This window comes from Athene cunicularia (assembly GCF_003259725.1).
Source record: "Athene cunicularia isolate RWA chromosome 1 unlocalized genomic scaffold, athCun1 chr1_part2, whole genome shotgun sequence".
NCBI classification, from domain to species: Eukaryota; Metazoa; Chordata; class Aves; order Strigiformes; family Strigidae; genus Athene; species Athene cunicularia.
In genome coordinates, this window is record NW_020799092.1 from 1,266,165 (window position 1) to 1,282,009 (window position 15,845).

The window sequence follows — 15,845 nt, forward strand, 5'->3', positions numbered from 1 at the left end:
CCATCCTTCAGATTTGTTACTTCATGGTATTTCTGGGTGGAGAGGGATCTTTGCTCCAGAACTCTGACCCTACTTGTCCTAAAGACCATCTTGTTACCCCTGCTTAGATGTGAAATACTGTCTCATCAATCCTGTAAGCCCTCCCCTCCTTCCCCACCCTGTCTCTGCTTGTAAGTGCTTCAGGGTAGGCACCATTTTTCTCTCTGACCAGCACCAAGCACAAGCTGGCCTTGGCTCACAAGCAGGGCTGCTGGATTCTCTGCCAGTGAAAATGCTGGATATTTCATGGCATGTCCTCCACCTGATACACTATGGCCAAAGGCACTAGCTGCAGATTCTCCCTGTGCCTAATTCTGGGAGTGGGATGGGGAAAGAAAGGCTTCAGAATAGCAGCATCTCTCCCCATCCAATTGCCCTATTTAGTTGCACTTTTTCCTTCATCACTAAAATCAACACTGTCTTCTCAAGCAGCAGCAGAAGGGTCAGGGCCAGCAAATCCATGTACAAAGCACTCAGTTTAATTTGTTCTTAAAGCTCACTATGAATCAGATGCAGCTCCCAGCAAAACAAAGGGAGGCTTGACTGAGGTACAGTCAGATGTAACATCTGAAGAGGCTCCTCAGACTTACAAAATCCTGGAAGGCAATTTAAACGTAAGAGATAGGCAAGAAGCCCATTCTTGGGGTCTGTAATTAATTACATATACTTCAAAAAGGGAGAGAGCTGAGTTCCCAGCTTTCTTGGAGTCCAAGCTAGATCAAACAGGCAGTGACAAAAATCTCAGGCTGTCAAGGAAGAGCCTTAAAAAGGCAATGCCAGCTAAGCAACAACAGCTCAGCCCTGCACTCCTTTAACCTCCCAGGTAATTGGGCAGAAAGTCCAGAGGAAAAATTCCTGCATCAGCTGGTGAAAACAGACAGTTATTTGTACCTTTGTGATGCTGTTCTTCCTGGTCTTGCTTATGTCTATAGTGACTCTTGCATCCTCTTCAGTGGAGTCATAAACTGAGCAGTATTTGGGACAGAAGAAAGTCCCAGTTAGTATGAGATCCTATCTCTAGCATCAGCTGCTAGCCAGTGCCTCAAGGACGAACATAAGGATGGCCCATGTTTCTCTGTGCCCATGCAGTTACCAAATGGAGGTCACCCAGCTTCCTTCACCTTTGCATTCACCTCAGAAGTGTGCTCAGATGTGTAGAGCCCTGGTGGCTTGTGGTGCAAAAGGGCAAGCCGTCTGTTTTGTTGGGTTTTTCACAGATTGAAGACAAGAGAAATTAAATAAATAACTGAAAAGAGCTGGGCTGTCTGAAAAGCCTTCGTTGTAAGCAAGGGCAGAGGAAGTATTGAAATTAAGAGGCCAAATCTGCTGAAAGGAATTGAGTATAACTGTCAGAGAAGAAGACATCAACATATCTTAAGTGTTATTTAAAAAAAAAAAAAAGAAAAAAGAAAAAGGGGTTCAGGGCCAACCAACCTGATCTCACCTCTTCCAAGGTGAACTCTGACTCACAGGCTGGGATCCTCTCTGGCACTGGTGGGCTACAACTGTCCTGATCACAAAACCATGCAGAGCTGGGGGTCCAGGCAACATCCCCTTTCCCACTATTGCTGGGTAACTCCCACACAGCACTTCAATGCACAACTGAAATTCCCATGTTCTCCTCCAAGGCCCCACTTGTGGTTTCTTTCCTTCCAATCTCATCTCTTCCTGTTCCTATTTCTCACTTTTTGGCTTATCTAGTAAACTGCTAGTCTTCTGAAGGCTGCATCTTTAGCAAGAGGTCTGAGGAAAGAGCTGAAGACTGCAGTCTGGGTACAAGTTGGGTAAATCTCACAGTGGCTTAGAAATCTATTTTTCTTCAGCAACAGAGCAGTTAAGAGGAGTTGGCACCAGAGATAGAAGCATTGTCTAGCATTGCTATTCTCTCTCCCCTTCAAGTCTTTAGCAACAACTGCAGTTTCCCACCTATTTCAAGTAACTTCTCTTTTCCCCCTGAAGAAAGGATAGTCATTAACATTTTCTTTGCACTGTCGAATAGGGGTTTCCCTATAAAAATCCTTCACAACTTTACATTTCAAATACTGTAACTGCTTTTTACCCCCTCCTTCTCCTTTTTCTAAATTTTCAGTATACAGCTTAAACATCATTAGTAGTGTTGGTTGCTATGGCATTGGGCAGGCGGAGATCTCTGAACTTGAAACCTTGAACTACACTTAATGTACAACAGCAGGGTCATGCCAACACCTTTGACTCTGACCCAATTTTCCCCAGTAAAATATAAAGACCACATCTTGGGAGGTTTTTTTCCTGCAATGAATGAAGCATGAGATTGAGAAAGGGAGAAAGAGATATAAAAAAAGAGGAAAAAAACCCAAACCAAAACAAAACAATTTAATAGACCCAGTGGAACCTTTCCAAAAATTTTAACTGTCATATCAGAAAATCATGAAGGAGAATTAAAAAAAAGACAGTCCCTTGAAAAGTTTCACGTGCGATTGTTTCTTATTTTCCCAAGAAGCTAAACATTCTAATAAACTAGGAAAATGAGACTGTAAAATCACAACATCTGACAGCAAGCCCCAGGGGCAGGAACCATTCCTGAAACTAATTTTATCTCAGGTTTTAATGTTGATCAGATTTCATGTGGTGAATGTTCCCTTAAGCTGTCTCTCTGTTCTTAGAGAAAACCTGGTTTCTTTTGTTGACTTCGAGAAGCTATTTTCTTTCTAGCGCATTGTCGTCACAGGCATAACAGGACTTTTCTGTCATTCATTTCTCTACAGCCCAAGAGATGCCCTGCCCTAGACATCTCATCTGTTCTCGGTTTCCTTATGAGACAAGACATTTTCCACAGAAGTGGCACATAACTGCTTCAGCAACAAAGTCCAGACTTAAACTGGTCCCCATGCAGCCACAGAAGGACTCTACCCATTTAACATCTCATTTTCAGCCATGCAAAAAGCACCAGGTCAATTCAGACTCACTGAGGCCATGATCCAAAGTGGGCTTCCAGTTCCTCTGTTTTGCTTTTCCCCAGGAAAGTAAAGCTGCTGTACCAGTTTCTTCTCTTTCTCTGAGCACATGAATTGCATTTTGGTTTTACTGTCACCAGGACATCTACAGATAGGACTGTTTTTTAACTCAAAGTCTTGATGAACAACAGCTTAAAGTATGAATAGGGAAAAAAGAAGATATCCTGGAAGTGTAGATTTCTCTTGAAGACTCTGATTTCTTCTCACAGAAGCATTTTTCATCTTATGGTTGAATTCAAACCAAACCATTTGCCCTGTGAGGCATGACTTATGTTGCACCTGTGTCCAACAGTTGGGTGTCTCTGTTTTGAGCCACATGGTTCCTAGGGTTGCATAGCTGTGTCCTTTGCACGACTCAGGGAATGGTCACTGGCATCAGCTAACCCCTGTCCCTTCTCCAGATGAATTTCCAGTTCAAAGCCATGTTGTGCAACAGAAGAAAGCAGGGGTCTCTGCTGCTTCACAAGCTGGTTAAAAGATGGTAAGAATGACCAGGCTGGAAAACAGCTCAAAGGGCTCCTGCTTTCTGCTTCTCCAGAAATTAAAGTGCTCATTCATTTCTAGATCCCCCATTGCAGAGCTGGAAGATCTTTCTGACACCTTTCCTTTAAACCTCATGTGTGCTGTGCAGGAGTTGCTGGTGCTTGGGGAGTGGGAGGAGCTAACAGGGTGGCCAGTTTTCAAAATGGTAGAGGCACAGTGATAGTTGCCTTGGTTCTTCCAGCCCACCAGCAGCAGGCTTCACATCAGCAGCATCAAAGCTGAGTAGCTCTTCAGAAAAAGGGCATCTGTCCTTTCATCTGGAGATTACAGGAATCTTTCACAGACCCCAGCAGTGTGTTTTGAAACACTCTTTAAAGAGAAATACCTGTTTGTGGCACCAACTGCCATTTAAAACAGTCTCTTTGCCTTGCAGCTTTCCCTGCAACACTCTTCCCCAGTCATTCAACCATGTGTACAAGGACAAAATTGTGCCAAAGTTCATTCATCAGCAAGCAGAATTGCCCAGGTTTCATGCCAAGCTCTGTGCTGAGAAAAGAACTCTCCACAAATATGCCAGAAAGCTTGTAACGTATTTGGGCCTGCTCCTTCCCCATGTTGCACTCAGCAGGAACAGCAGGAAGGCAGAAACCTGCTCTTAGCATCTGGAGGAAAGAAACGCAGAGATAAAAAGCTCTTTGCCTGGCTGTTTCCATTCTTTCATGACTTAATTTTTTTGGGGCTCAGAGAAGATTATAAAGCTGTAACCTCTAATCCGCTCCTGAGCACTCCTTCTCCATCTCTTCCTTTCTCCTTTCTTTCAGCCAGTTCTAATCCTTTATGTCTCCTTTCTCACAGGTAGGAGTTGTAGTTCTAATCTTAGACGACAGGTTGGTAATTAGAGCAAGAGATTATCCTGACTCCGTATCAAGAAGGTAAAAAGAAAGGAAAAATGCAATGCCATACAAGATCAAGCCTTCAATGTTCAGTACAGGAACCATCCTCATCTCAGACTCTGTCTCCTCCTGGCTCCCCCACACCCTCTCCTTTGTCCTGGCAGAGGGGGGAATTCCTGATCCTTTGTACTTCCTGCCCACCTCCCCTCTGCTGAGCAAGGATTGTGCTTTTCCAGCACTCATTCAACACAGAAATGATCACATTTTCCATTTCTATAGACCTTGACTATGCAGAGACTCAGCCAAGGGCCTGTGGCTGGAAAGAGTGGGTGGTGAGGAAAGCACAGGCAGATATGGAGGAGGGGCTGCTCAGAGAAGCTGGAGCCATGGAACAGTATCAGCCTTCTCAGCTGGGCACTGGGTTACCCATACACAGGGCCTTTCTAGTCCAGCAAGATGAATCCACAGCAGGCAGCAGCAGCAGGTCCCCAACTCTATCCAGATTCCCAGCAGTCACTACCCAGTCCTTGATCTGCTCAGGAAGGCATACTGCTCCCATCCCTTGCGCACATCCCAGAACAGGTGGGAAGCACATCCATGTGTCAATCCTATGTTATCCATCTTTCCTACAGATCTCATCTTTTGTCCTGTGTCACTGGTATTCAGTGAGGACAAAAAAAGCCATCCCATAACCCCAAGACTACCATAGGAAAGGGGAAATTGGGAACAGCGAGCTTCTTCAGTGTCCCACCCCTACATGCACAAGGTAAATGGATGTCACTAGGACCCACTGTTAGCTGAGGCTCAAGCATCACCAGCCAACAGCCTGCAGGCACCAGGAGGTGTCAGGATAGAGATGGCAGTGGAGTGATCAAAACCTGCTGGGGAGAGAGGGAAGGAAGGTCAGGTGACAGTTTTAACACCAGCACACAGCTAGAGAATGGAAGACCTCTCCCTCATGTCCCATCCCACATCAGGTGCCCACCCTGTACTACAGAGCTCCAGCACTGGTTGTTCACCTCAAGATTTCTTTTCTCAGCAAAGCTAAGCAGCCAAGCCTCCCTCCAACACCTGAACCCAGCTCTGACCCATGTAGCCCAAGCCCACAGCTCACCCTGATCACAGGCAGGGAGATGGGCACTGCACCAGTCCCTGCTACATGGTACTACTGATGCTCTTTCCATTGCCTAGCTGCTTCCCACCCCTGCTATCTCCAGCCAGGAGCTTCCTAGCCATGCTCTGCAAATAACAAACTTTAGGTTTGTTCACTCAAAGCAGAGAAAGTAAATCAAAGAACACTTTTGTTTGCAGTCAGCCTGAAGTGAACCTTTTTCTTTTTCCCCTTCAGTTTTCTCAGCAAAACAAAAAATGAAAAAGCAAGCAGAATTTCCTTTCTGGATTTTAAAATAACATTTCTGTTCCTGTCCCAGAGGTAAAAGGTTAGCTCGTTCAGTCTCAAAATGTGAAATAAATGGCAATACTTTTGGCTCAGGAATTGTCCAAATAAAATGTTTTGATACTCCTCTCCTCCCACTTATCCAAAAATGTTTGCAAAGTTTGTAAGCATTTGCACACACCTTAATGCTGCTGTGCCCCTCACCCAATAAGCCATGTGACTGCAAGGTTTCTGTCCTATCTCTAGACCTCCTGCACCCCATTTGGCTGCCTCGCCCTCCCAGTCTGAGGGTTTACATGCAGCAACACCCAGAGCACTCATGCCCTGTACCTTGAGGGATCCTCTTGGGGTGAGAAAGGGCCGCTGAGTTCAATAACATTGAGCTTGTTCTCAAAGATACCATAGCTGAGGGTGACCTGCAAAGAGGAGGGGTGAGAAAGGAGCAGGGAAGATGAGGTGAGTTCAGGAGCAAGGAACTTGCTTTGGGTGACAGAAGCTCCCATTCTGGTTCCTTCTCTGCTGGCTGGGCCTCTGCCTTCCACATCTTTCCTGCCTTCCTTCCCATGATGGTCCACTGTGCTAGTCCTTGCTTCTCCAGGTGCCCTACGCCCCTTGTTATCTCCCCACACAAGACAGACATGGTGCCATGTCAAAGACCCTTCACCAAACAATCATCATTTTTTCTTTTTCTTTTGCCACATCCCCCCAGGAATGCCCTCAATCCTCCCATCAGTCCTCATGCACATGCTCCCCACCACTGACTCCAGGGTCACTGTCACTGGCATTTGTGCTGCAGGCAACATCTGCACCTTATTTCAAAGAAGCATTTGTCAGGAAAGCCTCTCCCAAAGAGCAGACAATTGACTCAACCCACATCAGTGCCACCAATGGAGCAATGTGCCTGTAAGCTCCCCTTCACTTCTTCCTCCCTCGTGTTTCATCTCCCCTCCTAACTTGCTGTGTGAGCCGAGAGGCAGGAATGAGCTGCAGGTTTTCCAGGTGGGAGTGGAAGAGTGGATTGGGCAGCAGCTGCCCACTGACTTTGCACTCAATGATGTAACCCACGGTGCAGTCGTCTGGTAGGCGGATGAGCTCTGAAGTGCTCAGGAAGTTCCTGCCACTGGAAAAGAGTAGGGTTGCATGGGTTAGGAAAAGGGTAGGGAGGCATATAGGTATCCACTTGGGTGGGAGATATAGGACTTAATTGAAAGGACTTAATTGAAAACCAGAATAAATCTTGGAACTAGGCAAGAAATCCCCGAGTCCCACCTGCAAAGATTTAGGAATGTGTTTGCTCTTTGACCACTCCCAGCCATGCTGTCCCACCAGCTGTTGGGTGCTGTCCCTGATACATATCTAGCTCCTCAGTGAGCTGATCCAGAGAGCTGGCAGTCTTTGCTGAGCTACTTTTCCATCTGTTTGCAGAGCTGCACTGAGTCCCTGAGGGGTAAGACAAACTAGCACAAGAGAAACAGTGGGACCACATAGCCAGGACCAGGAGGAAGAAGAAACAGGACCATCCCATGCAGCTTGAATAAGCCATCCATGCTGCAATGTAACACCACATGCTTGGCCATCCTTTGATGACAGGCTAAACCAAATTTTAAGGCTTCTGTAACTGGAAGCAACCACACAGCATGAAGTGCTGTCTACTATAACACCCCTCAGCCAGTTCAGATGTGTTTTAAGCATTTTCACACAATAGTAGCAAACTTTATGCCAGTTTAGGCATTATGTATGCATGACACTTTGATTTTACCCTAGATCATAGATCATCCTCCTGTCTAGGTCTACCATAAAATACATATCATGGGCTTCAGCTAAACCAGCCACCTGGTCTGGATCAGATCTGTCTTTCTGGGTATGCACAGATCTAGTTAAGGCTAGCACAGCCATTGCCTATCAGTACATGTGTATATAGCCTGTGATATAACCTAGGACATCATGGAAAACATCTTGTTTTCCATGGCTGGGCTAACAAGAGACTCCAGGATCTACCTCTGGTTCTCCATGCACCAAGCTGAGGAAGTGACAGTGGCCACTGTAAGAAGCTGAAGAGGGTTTGGGCTGGGGGAATGGGAAATTAGCTCAGGAGTGAGGTACAGGAGGTTGGAAAGAGGCAGATTAAGCGGAAAGGAGATAGACAGACAGGGAAAGTACTTATGAAAAGAGCCAGAGGAAGCTGAAAGGGATGGGAAGGAGTGTGGGGGAATAACCAACAGCTGAGAGGAGCTGGGGAGAGTATGTCATCCTATGATCATATTTGCTGACATGCCTGCTCTTGCCTCTTTTTAATCCAGTGGCAGACCCACACACTACATCCTTTCTCCAGTCCCACATGCTTGCAGATGTGTAGCATGCGGCACTCTGCACCCTTGCAAACAACCTTGCAAACATCACATACACAAATTCATACCTGACACTACCAGGAATTAACATGCAGTGGTGTTCCTCATCCCCAAAGGCTCCCATACTCACCAGCTGCACAACTCACCTGGCCCACGGCACCATCTTGCTTGCCAGCTTGTGGCTGATGCAGAATCCAGCCCCTCCTGTGGCAAAGCAGAAGTGCACAGATTTCTGGAGACAAACAGCAGAGAAAATCAATGGCAGAGGCTCAGACAATACCATACTCCCTGAGACAGGAATGCTGGAAACCCAGCTTTGATGCCAGGATAAACACAACCCTATTGTCACCCCAGACCCCTGACTACTGCCCAGAAGAAGGACTTGCCAGCAGTACAGCATAGATTTTGACCTCCTCATATTTGGAACAGACAAGTTCCTGCTGGCAACAGCAGGTGGGCTGTCTAAGGCAGGCTTATCTCCTGGCAGACAGGTACCTAAAGGCACAGCAGCAATGTGGACTTTTTTCCCTAGGTAGACTGGATTGAGTCAACACCTATAACCATGTTCAGACAAGACTGGTGAGTTTTCAGCTGTTGCCTGTTGCTCTTGGTACCTGCTTCTCCTTGGGATACATCTACAGCCAATGAGCTACAGCACTAAAAACAACCCACTGGCCCCCACAGCACCACCATGGACTGCACCATCTGGCTGTTTGGCAGCATTTCAGAGGCCCAGATGGGTCGGTTCAGGCTGGGTTTCCCCAGGTAAATGTCCCACATTGCAGAGTAAGAAGACAAGAGGTTCAGAAGGGCCCGAGGGTTCAGGTAGTTGTCATCATCCAAACGGCAAAACCAGCTGGGGGCAGACAGGAACAAAGACACAAGAAGTTTTCAGTAAGGAGGGAGCTTCTTGCTCTCAGCAGTCCTGCCGTGGCAGCCCTGTCTCACCTCCAGCCACTGGCCAGGAAGGCATCAAACTCGGCAGCCATCTTGCAAAAGAGGGCTAGGTGACTGTGCTCAGCAGAGCAGCTGGTGAAGATACCGTGGTCAACTCCCAGGAGAGAGAAAGCTGTGGATCAGGGCTGTCCCACTTCACACAGTTATGGGGAGGACCTCCGAGTGGGAGGCAAGGGGTTTGTTCACAGCCAACCTCCTCGCAGCCCCCTGAACAAGCATCTGAGCCTGCAGTGATGTGGGCTCCATCCTTCCCCTTACCAGGAGATCAAACCTGGAGAAAGCCAAGCATCTTGGCCAAGACTAGGACACGTGCCAACTGCGCTTCCACCCTGCCCACTGCCAGCCAGAGTGTGGGGGCTGAAGGGCTCTCCCATGGGCTGCTTCCACCCACGGATGCTTTAAGGCAACCTGCCTCCAGTTGGCCGCATGCCCCGGAGTAAGCCAACTAGACCAAATCATCACCACAGCAGCTTGGGGTCCTCCCATGGGACATGGCAAGGGGTGTGCTTCAAGAGGCAGTGCTGGCGTAGAAAAGCCAACCTTCATGCTGGACCGCCTCCCAAGGCCATGGCAGCTCAGAGGCTGAAGGTGGAGGGAGGTGGTGTTATAGTACAGGTCGTTACCCATTCTCCTTTTCAGGGCATCGTCTTCTTCATCAGTGAAGACATAGGTCTGGGGAAAACAAGGAAAGATTACTCTCAGGGCTGGAGCTGGTGCTGCTCCTGACCACCCACCCCTTTCTCCCCACAGCTGGACATACTCGTCATGGTCACCCCTCTTCATCCTCTGCTGCCATGTCCCCCTCCCAGGCAGCAGTTGAACAAAGGGATAGCCACACTCTCCCTTCCTGCATGGGACAATCATCAGTGCTTGTATAACTTCATTTCCTCCCATCCCTGCCACCTTGGGAACAGGGAGAAGGGGACCTGTGACATCAAGTGGTGGGGTGAGGGAGCCCTTGCTTAGGTGTCAGTGATAGAAAAACAAAAGCACCTTAACTGAGCGATGCTTGGGTTAAAAGGAGAACATCTGTTTCTGTGTTAAGTGTGCACAGCCTCCTGCCATTTCCCGCCTCCTCCTCTTCCTCCACACCCAGGCCTCTCTAATCCCCCTTTCTACTATTATGTGGCATATCTCCCCCTCTTCAGGGCCAGGCAGGGATCAGGGCTGGTGAAGAAAAGCTTTCCTCAGGCAGAAAATGAGCTTTCATAAAATCAAAAAGGAGTCATGAGCCATAAACAGTCTCTCTACCAGCTGCCCACAGGGTGGTTAAACACAGCACCTGGGCAGGAACAAAGGGGATGAGGCAGGCAGATGAGAGGTCCAGGAGCCACCACAAGAGTGTCTATGTTTCCCCACATCCACCCAGCATTTGGGAGATATGCCCCCATCAGGAGGATGTGGCAAGAGAAATGTTCTGCACATGAAAAGAAGATAATGAAGGACCCTCAGAGACCACCTGGCTTGAGTAGAGACAGCAGGATGGGTTCATGATCTCAAATGTACACGCTACAGCAACTTGGTGAATTACCCTCCAGCAGTCATGCTGCAGCAATGGGACATGCACACATTCCTACCCACCCCCCTGGTAAAGTCTCTTAGTTAAAACCACTTTCAAGGTGATCATGGGACAAGAAGCAATTAACTAAATATCAGGTAGTCCTGGCTCTGAGTCAGGAGACCATATCACAACCTTCAGGCAAGGCAGGGCTTGTCAGTGGCACAGGATTTCCCTCTCCAGCACGTCAGAGACAGAAATTTCCACTATAAGCAATATTTCATCTTAAGAAAAAAAATTCTGAAACTGTTGAAACTTTCTGACATTTTTAAAAAAACCCACAAACGTTGCTGGAAATTACTTGCTTATAGATATAAAACCAACTAGAAATCATGTGTCTAATAATCATATCTGATTGACTTAAAATAGGAATCTGCATCTTTTCCCAGATATTCTACCTGTGAAATATTCCGAGGTTCCCACTTTCCTCTTGATGCATGGTGGAAAATGTGTTTTGCAGACACCCAACATGTTTCTGTGGGAACCCAAGGATGAAATAACATGTCCAAAATAACTGGAAAAAGGGGGCTATGAGTGTGGGGACTAGGCAAATCTGATTTCTCTGGCTCTCCCAAACTCTGATCTCTATGGCACACCTGGCTACAGTACTCCAGAGATGCCCTGGCTCTGTCCTGAAGGAGATCACAAGAACACAGGCAGCTGCCTGCATCCTTGTGTCTCCATACCTTACACCCCTGAGAGTGGGTAACCTGGAACAGCACTTGCTGTTGGCATCCAAGTGACCACTGCCATGTGTCCCTCAGCAAAGTCACACACAATGGCTGGGATGGGGAAGAGAGAGAAGGACCCTGGCTAAAACCTGCCCAGTTATGCAGGTCTTTCTCAAGGAGACATCAGACACTGTTGTCCATACTAATGGAGATATTCAGAAAGTCCCTCTGGCCATGCTGGATCTATTCTCCCTGCTGGGGACATGCAAGCAGAGGAACACCTAGTGTCACTTCTGCCCCTGCAGGCAAATGGGGTAGACAGAATCAGCCTCCCCATCATATCCACCCTCCTGTTCTCCACCAGAACATCTATGGGGCAGCATCTCCCATTGTGGTGCCTCAGTGCACTGAAACTGAGCCAGGATGGCTATCAATGCTACTTCAGGGCCTGAGGAGGGGTGCAGCATGGAAAGCATCCCTCCCTTCTGGAGTGGAGAAGATGGCTGGGTGGGAAAGGATGTCTGCTGGATGGCAGTGCAAGCAGCAATATGGAACCACTAGTGTGAAACGGCTTTTGCCTGGTGGCTCTCTGTGAACATAAAAGTCCATGCAATTGATAAACACTAGACCTTGAAACCTCCACATACCAAATTGAGAAAGTAGTCTAGCAAGTAAAAACTAGGAAAAGGGAATAAAGACGTGGAATCTGACAATCCAGGGCCACATGCATCTCACAGGCTCTCAGGGTATCCCTTCTCCAACAAGAAACCCCCTTCAAAATGCAAACAGCTCAGCAGGGTTATGGCTGTGTTATGGTTATGTGTTCTCTATGCCTAGAGAACACATTCAGAATCTACAGCATGTTCACAACATTGAAAATGTGAAAGTCAGTTCAGGATGGCTTTCATTTCAATCAGTTGGGTGTCTGGAGGGTTTCTGAAAGGAGGGGAGGTGCTAGAATCAGTTTACTTTACCAAACAAAATGCGATTTCAGACCAGAACTAGACTTACCTGCATCAGAACTACTGAGGACAAGAATGTATTCCACCCCAAGATGCTGTCCAGCCTAAACAATCATCAAAACTGACACTTCTGTTTAGACTGAACCTTTTCTGAGGAAAAAGTCTTTCACTGAAATGACTTCCACATCAAGCTCCAGTGGAAAGTTTGCTGTGGATCAGTTCTCAAGAGGCAGAGCATGGTCCAGCAAAGAGTGCCCATCTCGCACTTCCTCACCTCCCACTAACTGCATATCTTTTATTCTGTTTAAACAGTGCAGTTTCAGGGAAAATGTCTCTCTTATTATCTACCCTGATAGAGTCCAACATAGAGGACTTTTAATTTGGCTCCCATGCAGCCCATCCTAGCCATAAAAACCACAGCTGTTCCTGCCTCCTGTTACAGTCACCTAAGCCTGACCTGGGAGGTCTGGGTTGCTTCCTCCGGGAGGACATCATGCAGGTAATCAGCTCTGAAACCAGGCTTGGCATCAGCAGCACAGCCAGCTACTAAAATTTCACCACTGGCCACCAGCAGTGGAGGACCCACCAAATCAGTCTCCAGCCATAAGTAAGTGCAAGACAGCAAGATGGTGGGTCAGGCCTAGGAGGAGGCAGTCTCTGCACATCAGCACTTCGTAGATGGCGATATCTCTAACACTGGCTCTTAAAGCCTATGCCTCTCCCTAAAGACGCCTAAAGATAGGAGGTCTGGCGCCCTATCCCTGGCTCCACAACAATTAAATGTCCTTTGCAAATTGAGAGCTCTTATTTCAGCTAAGCAAGATTTCTATATTATCAATTTGTCAAACCTCCAGAAAACCCCTCCAGCAGCAGTATATTTTAAAAAAAAATTTAAAAGTTTTGACTTTCATGTAATTCTCTTTACCTCCTTCCCTGCCCCTGCTCCCCTGCCTCCAAGACCATGTAGTAAAAAGCAGAAGAAAAACATGGAAAAGTGAGGAAGGGGGAGGAGAACACTGAGCTTGCAAGAGAAATTGGTAACAATGAAAAAACACTGTTTAAAAGTGACAGACACTCCCATTCTACCCTTCCTATTCCCCTGCTCAGTCTGTGAAGCTTTCCTAGAAGCTGACAGCAGCATGGAAAATTCAACACCTCTTCCGAGGTTTGGACATTGTTTGCCTGACAAACAGAGAGCGTCAGATGAATCTTTGGAGCTAGTATATAATTTCTGTCATCAGCAGAATGGCCAGGCACCCTCTTATTCTTTGTCAAATGCACAAGGAGGGAAAGGGGAGCTGCTCCTTAAAAACCCACTCCAAAAGCCCCAGCTGCAATATCTTAATGTCACTGCAGCCATGCGGTTGGGTTTGGTTTCTCCAAAGAGCTGCTGTGCTCAGGTCAGGCAGAGAGAAGTGCATCTGGAGGAGGAAGCACAGCATCTCAGATGCTGAGAGAGACACACAGACAGGAGAGGAAGTGTGCTCAAAATAGGACACAGCTTCCTGTGACAACCGCAGCAGAACAGACAGTTGCAGCACCATGAAGTGGAAAACCACCCTTACCCAAAAAACCCTGCATTGCTTTAAGTGCTCTCCTACCCAGTACCTCCACCCCCATCCCCCTTTCTTGCTGAGGCCTGAATTTGTCTTCTAGGTGCCTATCACACACAGGCAGAGGCAAAAAAAAAACCACCCTTTGGGGGCAGCCACAGGATTTCTCCTTTCTTGAGGACCAGCTCAAGAGGGAGGGAGAAAAGTACGCAGGCTCTGAGGATTACTTCTGCCCACCAGTAAGGTAGCCTGCACAGCACCACCAACGTGGTGTCCCACCTCAGTTCCTCCAACAGGAAGGGAACTCTCCAAACTCTGCTTTAGCAAAGGGTGGAACCATCAGACCCCCAGTTAAAAAAAATACTTTAAAAATCAAATATTCCCCCACATCCCTTCAAGATCATGCACGTGAGGGAATCTGTGCAAGGAAGCAAGGTATGGATTGTGCTGATGTGCTGGGAAGTGACCTGGGCTGCACTCTTGCTGCACACCAGGGGGTCCTCCTGCCTCGCTCTCCTGCCCGCAGCACCATACCATCCCAGAGCAAAGGGTGCTCAAGCACAATGTGGCCATCCTGATGGAGGGCCAGGTGGAGCCACTCAGCTCAAAATCTAGCAGACTCATGTGCACGAGGAGGTAGAAAACTACCATTTCATACAGATCCAGGATGGTCTGTGCTCTCAGTCTGATGTGTCCCAGGCAGACTGCAGCCCTTGGTCTTACTGGTTAATAAAAGGAAATTAAATCTGTTAAACTTCAAGCTGAAAGATTCAGGCTTAGGTTAGAGGCAGGTGATGCCTGCTAAGAGCACTCGTATTCCCATTCTTCATGGGGAGAGCCCACACAAGCTCTTCATCCCCTCTGTCAGCCTTTCCCATGAAGCAGCTACAGCTGAAACATTTTGCTGGTTATCATCCCCCCTTTCCACGTGAACAGAAGTTGAGAATTAAGGAAAACAAGGTGAAGTACTGGGTGGGACTGCAGTGCTCAGCTTCCCCTTCCTTTGGCCTTTATCACCCCCAATGTCACCCCATCACCAAACACCCCCTCTCTAGTCTGAATCCACACAATCACCTGCTCTCTGGCCTGGGATATCCATGTGTCCAGGAGCAGCTCCATCCTGCTCTGGTTAAATCTCTTGGTTGTCTTCACAGCTATGAAAATGTCCTCAAGGTTTCCCTCAGTCCTGTATCCCTCTGGAGAATGGACTTGCAGGTCCTTCTGCCCCCTGCCACCACCTCCCTCTGGGCTCACTTTGCTCCATTGCTCTGTCTTCTCTAAACTCCCCTCCCTGAGCCCTGGGTATTGAGCTGTTTCTTGAGCCCCACGGTGCTGCACAGAGAGGAGAGCCATGCTGACAATGAAGACTGCAGCTCCAGAGAGACCATGGATCAGCCGACAGCCCATGGCTCCCAAATTGTTCCCACCACAGCCAGTATCCTACTGAATACGGACAACCCCTGTCTGTACTTCCAAGTGAAGCTGTCCACCCTTCTCGAAGCTTCCAAAGCGGTAGGACCAGACAAGAGCGAGGTCTGAATAGGATGTGGCCAAGGAATAGGGTGGGTGAAGACCAGAAATCTGAAGAGACAGCAGCCCTGAAGGATACTGGTGAAGCTGGGGAAATATCCACAGATAAGAGGGCTCGATGACCCAGCGAGGCAGGTACACGTGATGGGAAAATACTGAGATGACTGGCAAGTGGCTGGCACAGCCTGCCAGGAGGAAAGTGAGCATCCCCACTCCCAGCAGAGAGGCCAAGAGTCCCAGGCTGGAGGTCGAGGGGGCAGCAAAGGACATCAGAGCCATCGGTGGGATGTCTGGACCGAAGGCAGCAGTTCCCCAGAAGACGCCAGCCTGCACATCCAAGCCGGAGGCTGCGTGGTAGAACCAAGCAGTGAGCACAGGGCATCAGGAAAGGGGCCGGGCGCTATGCGTGTGGTGGGACAGTCTCTCCACCTGCTCCCTCCAATGCAGCCCGCTCTTGCTCCC

At 48.0% G+C, this 15,845-nt stretch overlaps 1 protein-coding gene across 2 annotated transcripts; it reads right to left on the bottom strand.

Moving 5' to 3' along the window:
* Positions 1-2,399: 2,399 nt before the first annotated feature.
* MFNG (MFNG O-fucosylpeptide 3-beta-N-acetylglucosaminyltransferase) lies at positions 2,400-15,845 on the bottom strand. Of its 2 annotated transcripts, none has more exons than XM_026868476.1 (8): positions 14,928-15,845; positions 9,733-9,781; positions 9,101-9,203; positions 8,855-9,008; positions 8,299-8,384; positions 6,759-6,924; positions 6,135-6,220; positions 2,400-5,286 (listed from the first exon to the last, which is right to left on the bottom strand). In XM_026868476.1, the coding sequence occupies exons 1-8, from the start codon at positions 15,258-15,260 to the stop codon at positions 5,280-5,282; spliced, it is 984 nt and encodes a 327-aa protein (XP_026724277.1). In that variant the 5' UTR covers positions 15,261-15,845; the 3' UTR covers positions 2,400-5,279. The 2 variants fall into 2 exon arrangements, with proteins under 2 accessions (XP_026724277.1, XP_026724276.1); XM_026868475.1 differs by having other exon boundaries at positions 2,400-5,289.